At 39.8% G+C, this 14,799-nt stretch overlaps 2 protein-coding genes across 6 annotated transcripts in view; one reads left to right on the top strand and one right to left on the bottom strand.

The window, feature by feature from the left end:
- TFB1M (transcription factor B1, mitochondrial) overlaps positions 1–14,799 on the top strand; it is a 35,855-nt gene that overhangs the window by 13,302 nt on the left and 7,754 nt on the right. The gene's annotated exons all lie outside the window — the stretch shown is intronic.
- CLDN20 (claudin 20) lies at positions 2,627–13,125 on the bottom strand. The gene is made up of 3 exons (XM_083732823.1): positions 13,096–13,125; positions 12,488–12,564; positions 2,627–5,398 (listed from the first exon to the last, which is right to left on the bottom strand). Exon 3 carries the CDS (start codon positions 5,308–5,310, stop codon positions 4,648–4,650), a length of 663 nt encoding a protein of 220 aa, XP_083588949.1. The 5' UTR covers positions 5,311–5,398; positions 12,488–12,564; positions 13,096–13,125; the 3' UTR covers positions 2,627–4,647.

The following is a 14,799-nucleotide window of genomic DNA, read 5'->3' as shown; positions in this document are numbered from 1 at the left end:
TTTCGCGGCGACCCGGAAGTAATGGAGGCTGTTACTTCTGGGTTTTGCTGCTCGCGCATGTGCAGACGCTCAAAATGGCTTCATGTGCAGAAGTGGCGAATGATGTAGTCATTTTCAACTCAGTTGCTACAAGCCCAGTTGTCAGATACTGCTTTGAAAAGCTCCTGAACACTAACAGCAGTGGAGCCAATCAAGCTTGGTTGAAGCTGACTTAAAATGATAAGCAGAAATTTTCTCAGTGCAGTGTCAATTGAGTATTAATTGGGAGATTAATCTGGGATATTAATCAATGCACCTGCTTAATTCTTGGATCTTGAAACAACCAAGCCACAAAACCTCATGTTTTAATTGGGATTCAGTCTCAGTTTATTGGCCCTCATCTGATAAATTGTATGTATGCTGTTCTCAACTCCTTGGAAGGAAACTAGGATACAAATGTGACAAACATGTTTCATAAATTCACTCAACAAGGTTGGTATAGAGACTAAATCAGTCATTCGTGATTTTAGTAATGAGATGACGGGTTGTAGTTATTGTACTAAAGAGATACAGAAGCAAGGCAAATTTCCTAGCGGTAGTGGTCATGTAGTAGCCCAAGACTGATCTACATTGTGAGGTTGAAACAATCAGAAGTCATTCAAGTATTGTAAGAAGCTTAATGCATGAAAATGATTTTCTTTCTAAATGCAGTAACAGCAAACCTGCAACTTAAATGTATTTAACTTACACACATTCAGATTTAAGTGTGTGGCAGTTTTAAAAAAATTGGAAAGGGGACATAGTTCCAGGAAAAAAGGCTTTTGAATCCAATGAGGTTTGACTGTTTTTGATTTTGGCTTTAGGTGCTATCCCTGAAATGTAACCCCCATGGAGGTTGCGAGGTTTTCTGTACAGTGTTGCCTTTCTCTGTGCAGTGTCCCCCTTTCTCTGTGCATCTGGAAATACCCCTCTATAAACACTGAACAGTACTCTTGGGGATTCTCAGAATTTGGTGGGAAATAGTAGAATATTTTCTGTGTAAGACATTTAGGATTTCAGGTGTGATAATTCCTAAAGGTAAAGGGACCCCTGACGGTTAGGTCCAGTTGCGGATGACTCTGGGATTGCAGCGTTCATCTCACTTTACTGGCCGAGGGAGCCGGCATACAGCTTCCAGGTCATGTGGCTAGCACGACTAAGCCGCTTCTGGCAAACCAGAGCAGCGCACAAAAACGTCGTTTACTTTCCCGCCGGAGCAGTACCTATTTATCTACTTGCACTTTGACGTGCTTTCGAACTGTTAGGTTGGCAGGAGCAGGGACCGAGCAACATGAGTTCACCCCGTCACGGTGATTCAAACCGCCGACCTTCTGATCAGCAAGCCCTAGGCTCTGTGATTTAGACCACAACACCACCCACGTCCCTTTGTGATAATTCCTGTTTCTTGCATAGTGGAGATGGTCCCTTTCGTCTGTAGGAGAGAAGAACAGAGACTGAGCTAGTCTGTGCTTTTTTCTCTTGGCCTATTGAGCCATGTGCTGTTGTTGTGTCATGCTAATGTTCATTTGTGCCAGCAACAGGGTACTTGTTTGTCTTGCAGATCTGTTTTGTCTTTTGAGATCACCATGGTGGTAGCAATGGAGAGTTGTGTATGTTAATTTCATTTGCATTAGTATGTGGTGCCATCTGCTCTTTTCCCGATGGTGCTCTATCCCCCCCCCCTTTGTACTGGATGTGTCTTTCTATATGAATGTTGTAGCAAGAATATATGCCTTTAGGGATGATGCTCACTGTTAATGACTATTCCCCTTCTCTGTCTTTCTGTATGTGGCATTTTGTTTGCTCTGACATGGTTTTGTTGGCAGCAATTACTTGGTGTCATTTTTCAGCACTGTGTCTTTGTAGACTCTGTCAGAGTATTTTCACTTCTTTTTTTTAAAGCTGAGCCTTTTAAGCATTTAGCTGGAACGACCCTGTAGTGCTCTAATATTGTGTTATTTGTGCTAATGGAACCTTCAAACTTACCTTTCAGTCCTTAAGTTCAGACAATATGTTTCAGTTTTGCAAACTTTTAAATAATTCTACAGATAGGATGCTTAATACACAAAGTGTACAGAAGCAGTTCAGAGTGCCAGGCTGTTTCCTATCATATTTTATATTTTTTCTGGATCCCCCCCCAGCCCAACCCCCAAATATTTTCTTGATCTCTGATGTATTCTAAAGAGAGCTACGAATATGAATTGGAGAAGATGATGGCCTTACTGCTTACACTGATAAACCACCACTGTTTGAGAATTAAACCCACTGAAATAATTGAGACTGCTTTGGAATAACTATTACGTTCAAGCTTGTAGCTCAGTGTAGCTCAGAAGAGCTTGTATTCTCTTCTGGGGACTATGTTTGCTCCTGGATCTCCCTGTTGGGGGAGCAATGCGGTCTGGATTATATGTCTTACGTGTGGAGGATTCTGTATTTGGTTACCAAGTAGCAACATTAATATTTCTGTGAATCTTCTTTCTCCTGGTTTAGGTTTTGGCATATCTTTTCTTTATTTAAGAAAAAATATATACATTGGACTGTAAAAAGCCCCAAAACACACCTGAGCTTGTTTAGGTATCACAGGTATTTGCAATAAAAATAAGACAGTATTTATTTATTCATCCTAAAAGAGTTGTTGGCGGTGGGGGGGGGGGTAGACACCTTATTATTTACAGACCTAAGATTGAACCACTGCAATCATCAAATAACTTTGGTACATTCTTGGTCTGTCTGTCCATCAATCTATAGTGGGTAATGAAACAAGTTTCTTGATTTTTAAGACACGTTTCACATTTGATTAAGAGCCCTGCTGAATCAGACCAAAGGCCTATCTAGTCCAACATTCTGTTTCTCACACGTGGCCAGCCAGACTTCCCTGTAAAGTTCACGAAAAGGACACTAGGGCAATAAACCTTTCCCTATTGTTGTTTGCAAACAACTGAGGTATGCTGCCTCTGATCCTGAAGGTGGCCTATAGCCATCATTGCTAGTAGTCATTAATAGCCTTATCTTCTGTGAATTTATCTAATCACCTTTTAAAGCAGTCTAACTTTGTTGCCATCACCACATCTTGTGATGGTGAATTCCACAGTTTAACTATGCAGCGTGTGAATCTCTCACCATTCAGCCTTCTTCAATGAACCTGGCTAGTAGCTAGTAGTATGAAAGAGCAAGAAAACATCTCTCTTCACACCAGATATTATTTTATACACCTTTAGCATGTCCCCTCTTACTCACCTTTTTTGTAAATTAAGAAGACCCAAATGTTGCATCATTTCTTAGTATGGGAGTTACTTCAGCTCCCTTTTCATTTTAGTGCCCTTTTCCTGTACCTTTTCTATGAAGAGCTGTTTACATCTCCAACTCAGAGCTAATATTTGAAAGATGGGTAGAAAAATTAAAACTAATAATCTTGCTCATCTTTTACAAGAGGCCAAGCCATATTCTTAAGTGAAATATAAATTCATTCTATTGGCACTAGAATATCTGTGTGTATGCAAATTTACACGTGTCCCAAGTTATGGCCCAAACGTCTCTTTTCTATTCCTTCCCTTATATACCAAAGGATTCAAACTCTGCCTCGCCTCCTGAATAGAAATGAGGGGTTCCCCACAGTGACTAATAATCATTTCAGCATGTTAAAAAGAAGGTTATGAGAATCAAGGCAAATTAACCAAGTGAATCATGCTGACAAAGTAATTGCAAACTGAGTTGCCATCACCTGCAAGAACTCTTTGTGTGGCAGATTGCCAGTAACTCTGATCCAATAGTAAATAGTTTGCATAAAATAAAGGATTTAAAGAAACCAAATGATGTGCAGGTTAAAATCACACTGAAGCTCTGAACAGATTGGAAACAGATGCATTTTGGTTAGTTAAATCATGCAATGACTTGGGTATAACATACAGAAGTCAAGGAGAAGACAAAAATATTTTTAAAGTGGAGCATGAAATTGGAGGGTTTAAGTTTCTTTTAGTTACAGAGGCTGCTGCTGATACACCCATTTCTTAGTCCTGAGCTGTGTCTAACCCTTCAATTAGCTGCAGACTGCTAAGTAGACATTTTTTTTAAAAAAACATAAAAATGGAATCTGCTGCAGGTGGTCAGGAGATGAGGGGGCAGCCTTGGCAACAACTGAAGCAGTGTCTTCAGCCTCTGATATGCAAATGCACAAGGCTTTGTTTGTTTTTAAATGAAGAAATTTAGTTACCATGGTAGTTGGGTATTGACAATGAAAGCTACAATTTTAAAAACAATACATAGGGTTTCACATAAAGGCAGAGTAGGTTTGGCGGGTATCCTAATTAAAATTAGAGTTGTGTTGAAATTAAGTAAGCCGCATTACAGATATCTAACTTTCACATGCTAAAAAACAACAACCTGTACAGTACGCATTTTTACCGTTCTTTTTGTTTGTTTTTTCTAATACAATTCAGTTGCAAAGCAATATCAACATAAATTATTGGTTGTTGCAGTGATTTAAATTCCCCCCATACCATACCAGAGTGTAATTATGACACTTGCATCAAGAACAAAAAACTTACTTTGATATTTTAAAAAACCCAGAACTACAATAAACATCCCCCCCCAACTGAGCAGGAGCCTTGAGTGACAAACCGACAACTGTATTTACACATAATCCTTCAGGTTGTAGCCTGTGTTGTTCTCTTGCTGGGCAGCTGGGAACTGTTGCTGTGTTTTGTTGGGATAAATCCATGCTCTTTGCTGCTTTGTAAAACAGGAAGTGCCAAAGATGGCACCTGCAGTGAGCAGAAGTCCTGCTGAAATGAATCCAATGTAAACTGCTCCTCCTGGTTCATTCTTACTGCTTTCTGGGACTGTTGGGTCCAGAAAATTTGAAATGATTTCTCTCGTGTACCAGGCTGTTGGTATCAAGCCGAATATACCTGCAAGGATGAAGAAGACTCCTCCTGCAAATGTAGTGTGGCTCTTGGTGTCATGGTCTCCTCCCAGCCGAGTGCACTTCATCCCCACCGTGGCGATGCAGATTCCAAAAGTGGAGAGGATGCAAGACAACACCATGGTGGTCCGTGCTGCCTGGATGTAAACAGGGAGGGAGAGGATTGAATATTTCAACGTGCAGCTAAACATCCCGGTGCTGTACCATGTGCAGTCCATCCAGAGTCCTTGCATCTGAGTTATGGCTGTGATGATGTTTGAACCTACGTCTGCGTTCACCTTCCAGTTGGGCAACAAGGTGGCTGTAATTGCACCGAAAACGCCAAACAAGGCTAGAATGAAAGCAAAGAACTGTAGAGCTGCTGATGCCATGATGAGATGTGCTGTCACCTTTTGTCTGCTTGTTCCTCTCCTGTTGTAAACCTTTGTATGCCTGATGGCTCCCCAGCCACGGCTATAGCTGTCCGCATGTGATAGAAGGGGGAGGAAGGGGGGAAGTGGCAGGGGCAAAGGAAAGAGAAATGAGCAAACTAGAACACTTGCATTTAAAATCACTGCTATCTGAATGAATGACTGAACGTGACCCTGCAGCAGATGAGAAGGCTACAAAAGCACAGAGCAGCTGTACACAGGGCACTTGAACAGAAATGATTATAAATGAACAGTGTGTGAGCGACTGAGCACAAGGACCTACCCTTCAATATTCTGCCACTTCAAGAAAACTCAAATTGAAACACTGAAGGCATAAGACCAGGATCATGTAAATGCCAAAAAACACAGAAATACAAAATTGAGCTATTCTTGCCCTCAGTGGCCATCTCGCTTCTGTGACACAAAAGTAGAAGAAGGTATCTATTCAAATCTACAGTTAACGAAAGCAATGGCTTGTAAGTATATACTTTCTTCCCAGTTTCCATAGGAAATTTTAATCCTTGGAAATTTAGGTCAGTATAATCTTTTCCCCATTTACATGGTTTTTAATGGTTCAGCAAGTACTCTTTTATTTATATACGTATCTCATAAAATTTGTACACTGCTTCATTTTTTAACAAAAACACAACCTCAGCAGTTTACAAAAAGAATAAAATGATCAATAAAAGCAGTTAAAACAATTATTTTTTAAATTAAATCAGTGGTAAACTAAAAACAGGTTAAAGCACACATCAACGTTTTTTCTACCCATCTGAGTAAAAGGTAAAGGTAAAGGTACCCCTGCCCGTACGGGCCAGTCTTGACAGACTCTGGGGTTGTGCGCCCATCTCACTTAAGAGGCCAGGGGCCAGCGCTGTCCGGAGACACTTCCGGGTCACGTGGCCAGCGTGACATCGCTGCTCTGGCGAGCCAGAGCTGCACACGGAAACGCCGTTTACCTTCCCGCTGGTAAGCGGTCCTTATTTATCTACTTGCACCCGGAGGTGCTTTCGAACTGCTAGGTTGGCAGGCACTGGGACCGAGCAGCGGGAGCGCACCCCGCCGCAGGGATTCGAACCGCCGACCTTTCGATCGGCAAGTCCCAGGCGCTGAGGCTTTAACCCACAGCGCCACCTGCGTCCCTACCCATCTGAGTAGGCTTATCTAAATGAAAATGATTCTAGCAGGCATCAAAAAGAGCACAGTAAAGGCTCTTGTCTGATGTCAATAGGCAGGGGGTTCCAAAGCGTGGGTGCTGCAGCACTAAAAGATTGGTTTCTTACAAATGCAGAATAGGTATTATGTGGCCCCTGTAACAGTGGCAGTTCTTCATATCAAAGTGTATGAGTAGACATATATGAATTGAGGCAATCTTTCAGGTAAACTGGTCCCAAGTTGTTGTTTTACAAAAAATCTGTTTCCTTACTATTTTCTGAAGAGCAAAGCTCAAATTTCTGTGTAGGCCATATAGAACTTGAAATTCCCAAGGACTAGAGCAGGGGTTGGCAAGGTTTACCAGCCATGGGCCAGATCACTCCCACAGAGATTGTCCATGGGCTGGACTGGCGCAGTGCAATGCCGGAAATCACGTCTGCGCATGTCCGCGGCGCCAGAAATCGCTTCTGTGCATGCCCAGATGACGAAAATCACGCCTGCGCAGAAGCATTTTTCAGTGTCTGGACATGCACAGAAGCGATTTCTGGTATCTGCACGCCCGCAGATGCCATTTCCGGCGCTGCACTGCGCTGGTTTAGCACAGCACGCGGGGGACTTCCTGAGCAGATGGCTCAGTTGGGCAGCTTGTGGGCCGGTAAAACGGTCTTTGTGGGCTGCACGTTGCCAACCCCTGGACTAGAAACTTAAATTTACCCTATCCCTTGATACAAACTAACCACCTCTGATATAGCACAATAACTAAGAGTAAATAAAGCTATTGGTAAAGACTGAAAGAATGATTCAGCTACATTTAAGTACATTTAAATGTTGTTGGTTTTAAATGGCAAGGTCAGCTGCATGTTAACTCTGAAATCAACGCTGCCGCTGAAATCAGTGACACTTAAATGTGCTTAACATTAGCTGGATCATTTCCTTGCAGTCTAAATGATGCCTGGTACATGGAAAACTCTTATAAAGCTCTAGGTTTCATATATTTTGTTGGACAAAGAGCCATGATAATTAAAATTATAGAATAATAATGTTATAATTACTTTTAATTCCAGTTCAAATGAATTGGATTTAGAAGGAGAGGAGGTTTGAGCATTCTAACTATAGAGAAAGGTCATTAGTTTTATACTATTAATCCTAAAGTATTGAATGCAAGCTCATCTAATTAATTTTGCTGTTCATAAGACCACTTACTGGCATTCTTAGCTTTTAAATAGTGCCAGTGACTTAAGTTGGGTGGTATCACTTAGTAACAGGGTGGATAAAATTGCAGGTCCATTAATTTTCGTAGGACTTTACCAGTGAACCACTTGAAGGTCTAAGCAGAAAGGCTTGGGGAATTCCTTTTTTTTTTTTTTTATAAAGATATTTATTAGGGTTTTTTATAAAAAATACAAAAATAATAAACAACATTCCTTTTGTCTTAACAAATTTTCAAACCTTTTTGGACTTCCTCACGTTTCCCGTTCACACTTACATTATCAATACATTTTTCCAAGCAAATTATCATGTAATTTATAATCACTCTTTTAAATGATAAATAACAATTCTTCAGCAATTTTTGTTTTCTAAAATCTCACTTATCTTCCAGTTCAAATCCAGATTAGTGATGGCCAGTTTTTTATAATCAAGCACCCTTCTTAACATTCCACCAAATTACAATATTTTTGTAAATAAATCTTAAATTTCCTCCAGTCTTCTTCAATCTTTTCTTCTCCCAGGTCTCGGATTCTGCCGGTCATTTCCGCCAGTTGCATATAGTCTATCAGCTGCATCTGCCATTCTTCCAGTGTGGGTAAATCTTGAGTTTTCCAGTTCTTAGCGATAAGGATCCTTGCTGCCGTTGTAGCATACATAAAGAATGTTCGGTCCTTCTTTAACACCTTCTGGCCGACTATACCCAGGAGGAAGGCCTCTGGTTTCTTAGTGAAAGTATACTTAAATACTTTTTTCAGCTCATTATATATCATTTCCCAGAAGGCCTTCACTTTCGGGCAAGTCCACCAGAGGTGAAAGAATGTTCCTTCATTTTCCTTACATTTCCAACATTTATTTTCGGACAAGTGGTATATTTTAGCAAGTTTAACCGGGGTCATGTACCATCTATATATCATTTTCATTACATTTTCCTTCAGAGCATTACATGCAGTGAAGTTCAGCCCAGTGGTCCACAACCTTTCCCAGTCTTCAAACATAATATTATACCCAATGTCCTGTGCCCATCTTATCATAGCAGATTTAACCATTTCATCTTGTGTGTTCCATTTCAACAGCAAGTTATACATTCTTGATAATATCTTACTCTTTGGTTCTAACAGTTCTGTCTCTAACTTCGATTTTTCCACCTGGAATCCTAACTTTTTGTCATTTTTAAAAACTTCTTTAATCTGAGCATAATGTAACCAGTCTAGCACTTTACCCTTCATTTTCTCCAAACTCTGCAATTTCCAATTGTCACCATCTTTTTCTAATATTTCCCAATACTTTGGCCAGTTGGCCTCCATATTGAGTCTCTTCCGGGCTTTAGCCTCCAGAGGTGAAAGCCACCTTGGGGTTTTGTTTTCCAACAAGTCTTTGTATTTTGTCCAGACATTAAATACAGCTTTCCTGACAATATGGTTCTTAAAGGCCTTATTGGTCTTAACTTTGTCATACCATAGATATGCATGCCAGCCAAATGCATTGTTAAAACCTTCCAAATCCAACACATCCGTGTCTTCAAGAAGTAGCCAGTCCTTGAGCCAGCAGAAAGCTGCTGCTTCATAGTACAACTTTAAGTCCGGCAGGGCAAAGCCGCCTCTTTCTTTCGCATCAGTTAGTATCTTAAACTTAATTCTAGGCTTTTTGCCCTGCCAGACAAATTTAGAAATATCTCTCTGCCACTTCCTGAAGCACTCCGTCTTATCCACAATTTGTAATGTTTGAAACAAAAACAACATCTTTGGCAATACATTCATCTTAATAGCAGCAATTCGGCCTAGCAAAGAAAGTTTCAATTTTGTCCAACAGTCCAAGTCTCTCTTAATTTCAGACCAGCATTTTTCATAATTATCCTTAAATAGACTCAGATTTTTTGCTGTTATATTTACCCCTAGGTACTTAACTTTTTTCACCAATGTTAGTTCTGTTTCTTTCTGAAACCGTTCTGACTCTATGTCTGTCAAGTTTTTCCCTAATACTTTAGTTTTCTGTTTATTTAATTTGAATCCCGCCACCCGACCAAAGTCTTGAATCAATTCCAAAACTCTTTTTGTACTAGATTCTGGCTCCTGCAGGGTCAAAACTAGGTCATCTGCAAAAGCTTTAAGTTTATATTGTTTCGCTCCGACCTGGATCCCTTGCACCAACCGGTCCCCTCTGATGAGATTCAGGAGCACCTCCAGGACTGTAATAAACAACAGCGGGGAAATTGGGCAGCCTTGTCGTGTTCCTTTTTCAATTTTAAACCCTTCCGTAACCACATTGTTGACTATCAGTTTTGCCTTTTGTTCTGAATATATCGCATCAATCCCGTTTTCAAAACCCCTCCCCACTCCCATTTCTTTTAAATTTCCCTTCATAAACTTCCAAGAGATATTGTCAAAGGCCTTCTCCGCATCTATAAAAACTAACACTGCTTTGGTATTAATTTCTGTTTGCAACAGCTCCAAAATGTCAATAATATTCCTTGTATTAGCAAACATGTGTCTGCCTGGGAGAAAGCCTGCTTGGTCCTTGTGTATTACTTCACTTAAAACTCTTTTAAGTCTGTTTGCCAAAACTTCAGCAAATATTTTGTAATCCACATTTAAAAGGGAGATGGGACGGTAGTTCTTAAGCTGTGTCTTTTCAGTTTCTGATTTTGGTATCAATGTGATAAAGGCTTCTTTCCACGATTCCGGCGCCTTCTTCCCCTCCATAAAAGGCTTGGGGAATTCCAATACATTTTTGCTCTAGGTGTTACATTTAGGTCCTCTGCGCCTGCAAACATCCCATCTCCTGCCACATTGAAATGGACATGGGTTCAGTACCTCTTAAACCATTTGGGTTCAGTGGAAAAGTGCACAAAGTGTATTCGGGGGCGGGGTGCTGCTACCTAGTGCAACAATAATGCTGGCCCACATGGGCTAGTAGTCTAACTCAGTGCATATGTGTGTACTCTTTGGAACCAACCTGTATGATAGAAGCAACAGTAGGACTTGGTGTAATTAGGTTTTTTAAAAAAATACATATATTTGAATTTGAAATGCTGGGCTTATACTGAATGGTAGATGAGCTAACATCTCTTGTTAAAAGCAGCATGTAATTGACATACAAGCCTGAGCATATTCAGAATCCAGTAATTAATGGATTCTTCAGCTTGTACATTTCTCATGTATATAACAAGACTTGGAATCTAAAATGTGCTGCCAACATCTTAAAAACATGAAAACATCATTATGCTGAAACAGCCTTTTTTTTACTTGGTTAGGTAGATATTTTGAAGAATAGAGTGGTTTAAGAAAAAAGAACTTTTGACCTTTTCTGTAAATACTGCATTGTGTGCACTTATGCTTAGAACAAGCTTAGAACAATGGCCTGCCCACCTTGTGTGTTTTTTTTTTGGGGGGGGGGATTTGTATGACATCTGTTATGACTGACATCTGCTGATTTTAACTTTTACTTGGACCAGAGAAAGAAACTAAATTAGTTTTATACATATATTTTATATAATTGATGTTGTCTGTCCTTTAATAGGTATTTTATTTTCTGGATAATGATTTTATAGCTAAAGAAGCACTTTAATAAGCTTTCTAAACAAATCTTGCTCAGTTCCCCACAAACCCTAATTGTTGTATGAGCCAAAGTACCCTTTTCACTACCTACCACACACATTATACTGCAACTTATGTAGAGAAGGGAGTCACTGTCTGTCCCCTGTGATCCAAAATTTAACTTCTTTTTTCAAAAGGTACATTAAAACAAATTTCTGGCAGATGTGAAGTTCTCTTGGCATCTTTTGATTGTGTCATGGACCAAAGGGACTAAATATCACCTGAGCTACTCAGAACAATTTTCTGTTTCCTTGCCCTCTCTCCCCTTTTCATCAGAGAAACTGTATTTAGTTATCTGCCCCATTTGCCACCAATGCAGAGATACGCATTCTTTCCTGCCCTTCTGGTAGTCTTTGAAAAGTGTGACATCCAGTTAGTGATCAGTTTATGGAACTGCTGCCATGGCAGAAAATCTAGATTGGTTCTGACAACTTCAGGAAATTTTGCTTTATTAATTTCTCAGTAAGAGAAATTAGTAAGAGAAGTTGGTATCAGTAAGAGAAGTTGGTCAGGAGAGCTATACTGTTATATTATTATTATTATTATTTTTATTTTTATTTTTATTTTTATTTTTATTTTTATTTTTATTTTTATTTTATTTTATTTTATTTTATTTTATTTCTATGCTGCCTTTCTCTTAGATTAGAACTCAAGGCAGCTTACAGATATATCTGCTTCTAAAACAGTCCAACCTAAAACAGTTATGTAAGAGCCTTTCTACCCTCTCATAGCCTCAATTTTCCACAATATAGTTTTATATAGCTTGAAAGTTTGCTGCATCTTTAAAGAGCTGCTTGGCTCAGCAAAAGAGATTGACTTGTTAACTAGGTCTATATTTCTGTGGGACCAGCAGGCTACCAACCAACCCATGGATCTGCCACACAGCAGGTGCCCCTGTTTACTCCACATCCATTTCATAGATTGCGAGGGTGGGAAATGGAGCCATCCCTGCGTGGCACTGTCTACCCGTCATTCTTTTACTGTTTATCTTTGCTTCAGATTTTGCATTTCAGCAGCTTTAAAAATTAAAACAAGCATGATGACAATAGGAATGGTAGCTTATCCCAATAACTGCTAGAAGCAGACTAAATTACATGCACATTAAACTGCAATGTTTGGTTAGAACATTTTTAAACACCATAAACTGTAATGTACAGAGTCTAATGAAGTTCAGTACTTACTGCTAAATGGGAGATTCAGGATGCTTTCTCAGCAGTATAAGTCGTAGAAACAACTTCTCTTGAATGTAAAGATCTCTCTTCATTAAAAAAATGCATTGGGGTTTTTTTTATTAAACAAAAATAGCTCTCTGATGCTATGACCACAGCAGTCCTGCCCATTCCCTGTCTTAGTACCATCTACTGGAGAATAAAGGACTACTTTGTTTAATGAATCTACACTGAAGGGTGGGGGGGGGGGGGAAATACTTTGTTGAAGGAGCACATGCAAAGCTATCATGGAAGAAACACATGTAAACCCTTAATTCTAAAAATACCATGATTTCTAGATCCTATGATGAATGTTTGACTGTAGTTTAGAAATCAGGAGAAATGTAGAGCAATATGTATTTCAAAAAACATAAACCCTATATTTTAAAAGCTGCTTTAATTATAAGGAAATGAAACTTCAGAGTGACCTTTACTGCACCTGCAAATCAGAATTTACATTGCAAACAGCCACCACTACCCCAAATCCTCCACAATAAGTTTATAATTCCTGCTATTAATTATGGTGCAGAAATCTATTTAAAGTGACAAAGGTATATGGCTGAGTTTTACATACCTGCTACTAGTAGCTTGTAGCCTTCTCTAGTTCTTTCTGTAATTAGTCACCTTTCCCTAAAGACCAGAAGGCAAAATAAAGTAGTAATGCTGATGAGGCTTTGTGATTAAATACAGAGAACTGTTGAGGAGATCCTGACAAGTCAGCAAGAGGGAGACTAAAAAGCAAAGAAAGTGGGAAGGGAAACCTGCTGATTGTGCAGCAAGATAAATATGAGTTCTCCCTATTGTTGTCTGACTCTTCGAAGTGTGTAGAAAAGGAAAAGGCAGTGGTTTGTAGCATGTGATAGTTGACAGCTACATAATTTTATCCATTGCTTCGTTAGTATTGGAAGTAAATGGGGTTCTACGTTTTCCTCTCAGAACAGTTTTAATGTTGAGTTTTTAAGGCTGATCCATACCACAGTAATGCAGTTTCACATTTGATTTCTGCAGCCTCTGGTGATTGTGTCTGGGCTTAGTAATGGTTGACCCTGGGCTGCGACAGGGTCTCTGATTGAGCTTTGGGAGTGAAGCTGCTTGGGAGTGAAGCTTATTGTAGCAACAGGATAAACCCCTTCCTTTCTCCAGCCCAGTATAAGGATAGGGGTTTGTTTCTGTGGTCTCATGTGCTTTGAAAACACTTGGAAGCTTTTCATGTCTGGAGAGTACTACAATTCTATTAAAACACTTCATTGGGCGTAAGTCTAATTGAACTCGGTGGGACTTACACCTGAGTAAACATTCATAGCATTGGGCTGCACATGTATTTGACTTAATGGCATTAAATTTGTTTAAAGCATTGAAATGGATGGCTTACTCAGTGGACCCCATGGCTGACAGTGGAAATGCACAGCAAAAGTACATGTGGTTGTAACTCATTTATGAAGTTGCTAGACTAATATTCCTTTAAATTGGGGAAACTGACCCACAAGATGCTGCTGGACTACAACTCCCACCATCCCTGACCATTGGCTATGCTAATGGAAGTTGGGGTCCACCAAAGCTGGAGGGCCACAGACGCTCCATCCTTTCTGCAAATAAAGAAATGTCTGTAAAGCAGCAAGGGGATGGAATGGTAAATCATAATTATTTCTCTTTTTATTCCCCTGGTCAGGTAATTAGGTAGACGTATCCAGGGCCATGATGGGCCAGCAGTTTTTGAAACTCTGCGGGTGGGAGATTCAACAGAGTTGTTGTGGTAGTGGAAATCAGTGCAATGAATCCCACTAGTGCAATGCAAGTCCACCCCCACCCCCAATCTGCTTGAGAAGGTTAGGAGAACCCCCAGAACAGCATGCAGCACTGCACTCCATTGGCTGTTTTTCCTTACTCATTTTGTGAACTTGCAATAAGTACTTAAGCTTCAAGAGCAGACAGATTGTTGTATAAATGGGTTTTATTGCATTTCTTTAATGAGCAATCCTGGTTTATATAGATAGTGAATTGTAGACTAGTTTAAGCTGCATTTCTAGCCATGCTTAATAGCAAGTAAATATCATTGAAATCCATGGGAACTAATCCTGAGCAAATGGTAGGTACATGTTCTTTCTCAGGCTCCTACAAGACATTGTGTATTCTTTTTCCATAGTTTTTTTTTCTGTCATGGTGACGCTGCTTAGCCTAGGAGAGGGCTAAGTTGACAGAAATCTCCAACTTTTGTTTAGTTTTATTATTACTACATTTATACCCCACTTTTCTTCTAAAGGAGCTCAGAGGGGTTCTTGTAGCTA

Source organism: Podarcis gaigeae (genome assembly GCF_964106915.1).
Source record: "Podarcis gaigeae genome assembly, chromosome: 3".
Lineage (NCBI taxonomy): Eukaryota > Metazoa > Chordata > Lepidosauria > Squamata > Lacertidae > Podarcis > Podarcis gaigeae.
The sequence above is the reverse complement of the archived record's forward strand: the minus strand, read 5'-3'. Positions and strand labels throughout refer to the sequence as shown.

Bases quoted from the DNA above. Each gene is read 5' to 3' on its own strand.
- CLDN20 (XM_083732823.1), bottom strand. From the start codon at position 5,310: ATGGCATCAGCAGCTCTACAGTTCTTTGCTTTCATTCTAGCCTTGTTT.